The sequence below is a fragment of the Myotis brandtii genome, unplaced genomic scaffold (assembly GCF_000412655.1).
Source record: "Myotis brandtii unplaced genomic scaffold, ASM41265v1 scaffold83, whole genome shotgun sequence".
Taxonomy (NCBI): domain Eukaryota; kingdom Metazoa; phylum Chordata; class Mammalia; order Chiroptera; family Vespertilionidae; genus Myotis; species Myotis brandtii.
Window position 1 is genome coordinate 1,778,459 of NW_005371371.1, and position 10,138 is coordinate 1,788,596.

The 10,138-nt window shown below is 41.4% G+C and overlaps 1 protein-coding gene across 8 annotated transcripts in view; it reads right to left on the minus strand.

Moving 5' to 3' along the window:
• The window catches only part of ARHGEF7 (Rho guanine nucleotide exchange factor (GEF) 7), an 80,008-nt gene extending 74,101 nt beyond the window's left edge, over positions 1 to 5,907 (minus strand). For all 8 annotated transcript variants that reach the window (XM_005884459.2, XM_005884458.2, XM_005884454.2 and 5 more), the window contains exons 1-3: positions 5,886 to 5,907; positions 3,757 to 3,841; positions 845 to 975 (exon numbers count right to left, since the gene is read on the minus strand). In XM_005884459.2, coding sequence (XP_005884521.2) covers positions 845 to 975; positions 3,757 to 3,841; positions 5,886 to 5,891 — 222 coding nt within the window. In that variant the 5' untranslated portion in view covers positions 5,892 to 5,907. The remainder of the gene's footprint in view (positions 1 to 844; positions 976 to 3,756; positions 3,842 to 5,885) is intronic.
• Positions 5,908 to 10,138: the final 4,231 nt, after the last annotated feature.

The window sequence follows — 10,138 nt, forward strand, 5'->3', positions numbered from 1 at the left end:
TAATCCTGTGTTCTTTGTTAATAGCCTGTACCCTGATGATTTATAAATGGATTTTTCTTCACTTTCCAAGATGACTGTTAGTCTAAGTTTTCCCCCCATCTCATTACCACTCATAACCAAGAAGTCCCTCCATCTAGCCAGCATGGCTCAGTGGTTGAGCATCGACTTATGAACCAGGAGGTCAGGGTTTGATTCCCGATCAGGGCACATGCCCAGGTTGTGGGCTCGATCCCTAGTGGGGGGCTTGCAGGAGGCAGCCTATCAATGATGCTCTCTCATCATTGATGTTTCTATCTCTCTCCCCCTCTCCCTTCTTCTCTGAAATCAATAAAAATATATATTTAGAACACAAAGGAGTTCCTCCTTCATATACTGCATCCTGACTCAGTAAAGCACCCTAAGTCATGCCTTTATTAAGAGAAAAACCACCCTTAGGTCTTTTTAGCTTGCAGCCATTGGTTCTTTATGCAAGTAAGTATTTTACAAATACATATTTCTTATTCCTACAGTTCCGTATATTTGTGCACAGCAGAGAGAAAATACTATGCAAGTGACCAGAGAAATATTTTAAAGCACACGTCTCTAGATAAACTGATTATGCATCTTAAGATATAACACCGAAAATAACAAAAGTTTCTCAAAAGCAGTCATTAAGCATTACATCTGGATAATTTGGTAATGAGCAAATGCCAAACCCAAGTAAAGGAACAATGGGGAAAAATCAAACCACCCCTCACTCTGCAACTCTTATTAATGGAGGCATGTGCATTGCTCCAGATACACCTACAGACACAATCACTTCCCCACATATTCCAATTTCAGTAACTACCTCTCTCAAACTTACCAAACTTCGATACTGGCCCTGGAATAATTTTGAAGTCCGACTGTGGGAAGGCTGGGATCCCAGGGAGTCAAAAGACTTTATCCGATGAGATGAGGGCCGGGCACACACAGAGTCACTTCCCAGTCCAATGTCTGAAACGGTCGTGAACGGAGAAAAGAGTGAGCTGAGACGCCTGACACCATGCACCCTCAGTGCACACCAGACTCTAAACTGGGGCAGCCCCCAAGGGACGCACCGCAGACCACAACAAAGCAGGCCATTTATGCAACACACAAAGCGCAGATTCTGTCTACCACAGACTGCCCTCATTCTCCAATCACCTTTCCAAAAATTAATTGGAGATAACTATTTATTAGTTCTTCGCTAGCATAATTTTCAAACTTATGAAATGTTCTGTAACCTATTTTTAATACTTCCACTTCATCTGGGGGGGAAAAACACCCTTACTAATTCAATTATTTTGCAGAGCACGACCCCATACTCATTCCCAATACATCACCACCACATGCCCACTTCTCCAGGATCACCGTTCACATAAGCAGCAAGAATTATTTAACAAAAGGAAAAGACTTACTTAAAACCAACAGAAAATCCCCTTGTATTTTGCAGCTAGAGACACTTCTGAGGATTATTTCCTCAAAATGAAGGCAGCACAAGCTTTATTCACCTCACCAAGTTGGTGAAAAGATCAAAGTAAATAGCTATTGCCCTAGCCAGTTTGGCTCAGTAGACATAGCTTCGGCCTGTGGACCGAAGTGTCCCAGATTCGATTCTGGTCAAGGGCACGTACCTGGGTTGCAGGCTCCTCCCCGGCCCGAGCCCTGACTGGTCAGGGCTCGTGCAGGAGGCAACCAATTAATGTGTTTCTCTCATATAGATGTTTCTCTGTCTTTCCCTCTCTCTTCTACTCTCCCTAAAAATCAATGGAAAAATATCCTCAGGCGGGGATTAACAACAACAACAAAAGTAAACAGTTATTAAAGGGCTTAGTTCTCTCTCTCTTCATGATTACACACTCCACACAGGCCAACCAGTAAGTAAAAGTTAGCAACCCACTTCTTTGAAGTAATTTTATTTTTTTAAAAAGGAGGCCATGAATAGTTTTCTAAGAAATCACTGTTCTGAGATACATAGGAAACTGCCTAGCAATTTCCTAAAGATACATGGGAGCCTTCTGTAAAAATGTTCTTAAACTGATGATCTCCAGGTCTATTTTCCTGGCAGATATTTGGATTGGCTTACATATCAAACTCGTGGCCCATGGGCTGCATGTAGCTCACAATGAATATTTTTGCAGCCCAGCCAACATAGAGTATGTAAGAAACATTTTTTAAAAATTTCTTAACTTAATTTTTACAATATCCTGTTATACATAGTTATTAATAACAACTACAACATTTGCTAATGAGTGATTACTATAATCGTGTTTCATTCATTTCCCTTACGTGCCTTACGCGCAGGCGCGCCATTTCTCTCCACTAATACTAGCAGCGAATATTTTAGCAGGCGATTGCCACGTCATTATTCTTGGACTGACCTGTTTGGTGTGCGCAACAGGAAATATTTCACTTTCGGAGAACAAGAAAAATATGTTTATTTGCATTATGCTTATTAATTTGTGCAGTTATTCAGTGTCTGGTAAGTTAATGCTCATTTTCATAAAAATTAATATTTTGTCTTGTTCTTTTATTTTATGTTAACAATTACTCATTTACTTCAGCCTTTTGTATTCAAAAGGCTGTTTATGTCTCTATTGAAATAAACCTACGTTCCTATGAAAATCGCAGCTATTTTGTTTTTTTGCGGCCCACATAAACTTAAACCTTGTTTATCTGGCCCGTGTTAGCCTTTAAGTTTGGCATGCCTGGCTTACCTAGTGTCTTATAAAATTTGAGTTAGCTGTCAACAACTAAACGCCTGAATATGTCACAGAAAAACCCAAATTTCCAGTTGCTCTTGCAGAACAGGCAGCCCCTAGATAGGCATCCCAGCAAACAAGTGCTGTGAGGAACACCAGGGATAGTTCCTGAGTACAGAGGACCTCCCAGCCAGGATTGTAGCCCAAAGTGTTCTGACTCAGTTCCTCCCGGACACAATGAAGTGAGTACACTCCATCTGAAGGGCCAGGACACAAATGGGAAAAAACCATGACAAAATAAACTTAAGAGGTCTCTGATCAAAAGAGACATATCAAAGTCTAACTTTCCCCCAGAAATCTAAAACTAAAATCTGTAAGAAAAATAAAAATGACCTTAAAACAAAAGAGCCACTAAGTCCTTCTTTTAGATCCACAAGATAGAACTTCTCGGAGCTCATGGGACAGTTATAGCCCATGAGGAATTTGCACAGAATCTCTCCTTGTCCTCACTTTGGTCTGGGAGCCAGAGGAGTATACTGTGTCCCCACCTCCACTCACCCTCTCCATGAGATATGACTGGAGTTCAGAACACTGTGAACCAAGTATCCTGAGTACGTACCCTCATAGCCCTTTGGAAACTTTGCCCAGGTAGGTATTTACTTTAGAGGCCAATTCACTGGCTACTCCACTGTCATGATCACACCTCAAAAATAGTCATTAGATCTGCTAATAAATATGAGTTTTAATCAGCCTAATAAAAATCCAGAGGAAGTGTAGCCACGTGAATAAGACGTTTCTCCTTTGCTCTATTTTCAGGTAGTAACTACTCTGCCCACAGAAAGGAAAACACCTGATATCCATCTGAGGACCTAAAATGGAAGATTCTGTTTTAATAAAAAAAAAAAAAAATCCCAGCAAAAGTGACAACCAAAAATGTAATGCAATAGAAGCTTATTTCTTTGAATTTTATTAATGCTCATTTGTCTTGCTAAAAGAAAAGGTTTTGCCCTTCTGTCTTCACACCCCGTCAAGTTCAATTAAAAAGAGATCTTACCTGCTGTTACTTTATTTAAAGTCACTAAGGAACTGAGGACCTTGTTAAAATTCTGCCCCTGGTACAAATCATTTGCATCAAACGTCTGAAAGGAAAAATTAAACAAAATTAATAGAGTCTTGTGTTGGGTGCAGGATAAACCAAGTTTTTGCAAAATGAGAGAACCACATGTAGGATTTCCAGGTAAAATCATAAAAATGCAGCACAACTTGAAAAATCAGGACCGGTGAGCTCAGCTTCCAGTCTGGGGGTGGGAGGTCCAACGGAATTCCCTTACATATACCTTAAACCTGGGCCAGAGACCAACTCCCCAAACTCCTTCATAACCTGGAGTGGAAGCCCTTCCCAGGTTAGGGAGCCAAATATGCCAGCACTCAGTGAATCTGGGGTGTTTTCCCAATCCTTCTCTTTTTAGATTAAGGCAGAGGCCACATGGCAGGCACACTACCAATTTCCTCTCCTAGTCACAGTCAATTCCAAAGCTAACAGCAGCAAAAGAGAAACACAGGCATCAGAATGGATGAGAGTAAATGGAAGGGAAGATGAAAGATGCAGATCCAGAATGAGAACAGGTATGGGGGCAAGGGAGTACGGGACCCTCAGGGACGAGGGCTGAGGACCGACCAGAACTATCTGATCTGAAATTCCTTCAATCTGAGTGGCCTAGAGACAAGGGGAAAATGAGTCAGCCCCAATGCACACACACATTAAAATAAACAAGAGCTCATTCCCATACACTATCTGAAAATGACATATAGCTTTTCATCACCAAATAAACTACACACAAAAAAATTTTTTCAATAATCAAATAACCCACAACTCTGCCAGAAAAAAATTATGAAAATATTTCAAAGATGCAAATAACAAAAAGATATGGTATTTAGATGTAAACAAAATGTAACAAAATGTAAATTGTGTTAACATATTTCCAAAAGTTTCTCTCAGTGGGACAAAAACAAACCAACATGACTAGATATCCAAGAATGAATATCAGCACAGGAGGGCCCAGACATTCTCTCCCGCTGACTGCCACCTCTCCCCTCATTTGGTCAGTTCCTCTACCTCATGGATCCTGGCAGGACCACCCCCTTTCCTGCCTCCCAGCCCCCACCTCTTTCCTGGCTAACTCTTACTCATCGGACTTCCCCCAGCCTCACTTCCTTCACCAAACTCAGTTAGGTCCCCTACCCAGGCCCCGTCAGCACATTCATCACAAAGACAACATTCCATTTAATGTGTATATGCCCCTCTATACTGTCAAGTCTACAAAGCCAGATTTACAACACCCAACATCTAGCAAAATGACCAGCGCACAGTAAAAATTCAAGTTATTTGCTGAATGAATAAATGCACCAATCCATCCACCCATCCACCATTTATTTAGCTGCACTAAATGTCACTGTGAGTGCCATTCACATAAAGAACAGCTAAGAAGAGCCATTCCAAATCTGAGTAATTATTGCTTTCTCAAAAATCATCTTCAGTAATGATCTTCTGCCTGTAATTTCTGAAACAGGAGGTTTGTTTTGAACATGAACAAACAACAAAATAAGAAAATTCAGAAGTTGAAAAACTTCAAGAAAGGAAGGCATCAAATCACTGAATCAAGAGGAGCTGAAAACGCAGCTTTTTGTAAAAGCTGAAAGAGGAAACTAACTGGAACCACAAGACTTAAAAGATATGAATACATCTAAGCATTCTGTATACAATGACTGATGCCCTATCTCACATAGTTGAAATACAAAATAAAGCTAATTTCATGATGCCAGATCCTTCCTATAAAAAGAGATAGCCCTTAGAACAGTCTTAAGAACTATTTTATAATGTACAACTTAATTCATTTATTCTGATACTTATTTTTAAAGGAATTCCAAGTCAAATCAGAGCATTATCTAGGCTGACATATCCACCTACATTTTTTTAAATGGGCTAATTATATATTTTTTAAAGAATTAAAAGTATTAACCTCAGTAGACCTCAGTTTCCTTACATGTAGAACATGTTACTTGTAAAATGCTGGAGTAGGTGATCTGCAGCAGTCTTTCAGCTCTAAAATTATAATTCTAGAGCCTGGAAAATTAAAACTGTGGTATTCTACAAAAAGAAATCTACATAAATTGTCTACTAACCTTCATTGTGGAGAAGCAGCAAGTCATAAAACCCAGAAAAACAGGATGTTGAATACTGAAGTTTCCTGTTATTCCAGAACTATATATCTTTCTTACTTGGATACCAGGAAGCGTCTGGTTGGCTAAAACTGCCCACCAATGGGGTTCAATGTGACGTCAGAAATTAAGTGAATTCACATATATCCTACATTTCTTAACAGGAAACTACACAATGAAATGAGACACATGCTTGCCACTAAGAGGAAAATAATGCATATTCTGAGTCAATAAAATGTTTTGACTAAAAAGTGCTTCTCCAGAGGAAGATAACAGACTATTTCCTGAAATATGAATCTACTGAACAAAAAGCAAAACCAGAAAAATCTTAGGGCCCTGAGAAAGTGTACTATGAGAACAAGAGGAAAGTCTCATTAGAACTTTTATAGAAATCTCTCTGCAAAAATAAGTCAGCCTATATCTGAGAAGGACCAGGACACTTAGCACACCAAATTATCTCCTGGATCCCTCGGTGCTTAAGGAGATAAAAACCCTGGGAGGCTGGCCCACCTCATGACCTAACCACGGATGCTCTAAGAGCAGCACACTCTCACCTCTGGCTGGAATATGGAGCAAGCAAGCCGGAAGGAAGGAAACAAACACAGTGGTTCCTTTTCTTCAGGTGGTATTGGGAGAGTGATTATCAGGAGGGACTGCACATTAGGATTTCCTGGAACTTTTCTAAACCAAGACGACTTTACAAAATCAAGCCACATCTCAGACCAATTTAATTAGAGTCTCCAGGGAAGAGACCCATGTTAATGCTCTCCAGGTGATTTTGAGCGCCCAAGGGTGAGAACCACCTCCCTGAAGAGATGAGGAAAGTGTTCTGAATCCTCTCCCTAGGCAGGCCCACCCTTCACGCATGTCCCTTATAAGCACAGTAAGGAGGGGAACGCACAATACCCCAGAGATCTTAGAATCTACCCAGTTGGAAAGTATATTAACCAAAAACTCACCCTCACTTTTACATTTAAGTGAATTACGTGTGCAGTAGAATGATCCAATATTCTCAACAACAACAAAAATCCGATCAATAATCCAACCAAAAAACTCATAATACTAAAAACATTAGAGTTTATTTTTAATATTTTACTTTTAATAGATGCAGATTCCAGAATGAGAACAGGTATGGGGGCAAGTGAGTCCTTCACCCTCCAGGAAGAGGGCTGAGGCCCGACCAGAGCTGTCTAATCTGAAATTCCTTCAATCTGAGTGGTCTAGAGACAATACTACATAATGAAATACAATACAAACCATACAGAAATCAGGATAGAAGAGGCCCAGAATATTAAAATACTTTTAAAAATAAAAATAAAAATTTAAGAAATCTCTCTAGTCTCTCATGGAGAAAGAGAGACAGGGCTGAACTAATATGACAAGGCATGTAGTGAGGAGGCAATACTGTTCTGTGAGGACAGATAACCTTTCTGAACTTGAAGGCTGCCCCCTGCTGGTTATTGCCTTACACAACTTACTGAAGCACTCTGGGCCTCAGGTTGCTCATCCTTAAAATGGGAAGGAGGAACAGAGAGGATACTGAGATTACAATAATAATGATAGGTAGCAGCAATGTGCAAACATTTCAATGTTCAAAAAGGATAATGATTAAAAAAATAGTGTGAATCTTGCACACCAAGCCTTAAGGTCTCTCGTAAAAAATGACCCATCAAAAATTACGTCCTACCAAGGAAAACTCTTATTTCTAAAATACAAACAACTACCAAGAAAAAAAAAAAAAGCTTCCTCAATTGCTGTAGGTGCTCAAGAACATCTTAAAGACCATCCAGAGAAAGGACCACAAATCTCCACACCACATGCTGCACACGCCACACACACACACTGCAGCATACAAACCACACACTGCACACTGCACACACCAAACATGAATGCTTTTGTAGCACACACACACCACAGAAGTACACACTGCAAATGCACTGCTTTTGTAGCACATGCACACTGCTTCTGTAGCGCAGCACACACCAAAGCATGTGCTGCACACTATACACATGCAGCACACATTGCTTCTGCAGCACACCCTACACAATGCACAGGCAACACACCAAACTCTGCACACACTGCTTCTACAGCACATATACTACACCATATAGCACAGCACACACACTCACTGGTGCCAACCTCCACCAATGTACATCAGTATCAGCAAGAGTCCAGCTCATACTCCAACAGGAGATTGCCTTACTCCATATCAACATTCCCATCCAGAATTCCTACTCAAGCTGCTGCTTGTGACACATACCCCCCAGCCCCACACTCACCTTTAAGCCTCAACAATGTTGGACTCTTTCGCTGCCCCAAGGCTCATGAGGGGAAATACAAACACCAACATGAAAGAGGAAGGACACCCTTACCAGCATGTACCCCAGGTCTGCTCAACACTGTGGATGTGATGGCTGCTGCCCATCACCAAAGCAGCTGCCCCCATTTGAGAACGCTTCTGTAGAACTCTCACTCCCCTCATTATCTGCTGGACACTGAATATCCAATGCCTTCTCCCACTATTAACTCTCAGAGTGGGAATCATGGCCGACCTCACCTGAGCCCATTTTAAAATGCAATGTGAACAATGCACAATCACAAAATCCAAGCAGCACTATCAGTGGGGGTTTCAGGAGAAGGTTGTGCCTTTTTCTACCAACAAAAAAAAAAGCAGAAAATGAACTATTTTACAGGGAAAAGTCCTAAAATCCAGGTTGATGAAAGTGTAATCTACAAGAACAATTATAAGCAGATATTTTAAAAGAAACATGCAAGTATAGACATGGCAGAATCACCCCAAAATTAACAACTTCCTTTATCAGGGAAAAGTACCAAATACCAAAAATATTCTAGCCAAGAACGTATTCTCCTTGTATCAATCAAAGCAGGGCATTGCTATACTCTTCCTTAAAGTATCAGCATAAATACTTTTTTTTTCCTTCAGAGACTTGTCTCACTTCCCCATTCAGGCAGTGAGTCACTAACAGTCCCTGCCTACAAAACTCACTTCGTGGCCAAAAATGTCTTCAGGGCAGGAAAACACAAAAAAACTCTTTTCATCCAGTTCCTCTCACAAGCCCATACATCCTATTCCTCTACTGGAGGAGAACTCAGAACCATATAACCCAGATAGAGGGTTACAATTATCTACATAAATTTAAAAAGAGCACACCACTAACCTTGACACCACGCCTAATAACGAAAACTCCAGGCTGGTTTTTCCAACACAGGCTAGTCCTGGCTATCGTCTTGTACAAGGTACAATTGAAGACAAACTTGTAAGAAAATTAAAAGGACCAACTGATGCAAGAGGGCTCTGAACACAGGAGCAGTACAGAGAAGACAAGTTGAGACTAGAAGGAAAATGAGCCAACTGGACATGGTAGTCGCTGCAGGGCACACTGGACTCACCAGCCACAATGCGTCACTTTGAGAGAATGAGAGCTCTATCAGAAAATAGTCCAAGATAACAAGCATAAACCAGGGCCACGCAGACAAACCAGACTCTATGGCCTCCAGAAGTCCATGATTACCCAATCCAAACCCAGAAGGGCAAGAGGGATGTCAAGTAAGAACAGGCCTTCCAAAGGCCAACCCCACCTCTGAGCACTGGCCCCTGTGGACTTCCTAGGCACCATTTTCCTTACCTGGGAAGGGAGACACTCAACTGGCTGACCTTTCTAAGACACCTCTGACACAGTGTCCTTTTTAAAGAATAATCACCAACTTCGAGCAAGGGAGAACCAGGCTCAAGAAACCTGGCAGAAGGGAAAATGTAAGGGTGGGAAATTCAGGAGCTGGCCTTCCTGACCTGCCTTTGTAAAGGCTGAAGCAGGGGAAAAAAAAAAAAAAAAACATGGGGAAAATGAGTCACAACTCCACAATAGGTAAGGCATTCCTCTGTCCTGGAGGTACATCCCCTATGACTAGGTTCCAGACAAGAGGGAGGCTCCAGGTGACTGGTAGGCCTGGCTAGACGATGAAGCCACCAGGCACTAGTCAGCACTATCCCAGACAGGACACTTCTGAAGGCCTGAAAGGACCCCCTTCCCACCTAGCAGGCAGAACACATATTCACCCAAGCTGACACCTGCCTCAGCAGAGATTGGGGGATGCTGAGAAGCCCAGTTCACTGCACTATGCTGGATGCTACAACTACAGGAAGGTTCAGCCCTGGTCTCGAGGAGGAAAGAAAGCACCTGCCATCAAACTTCAGA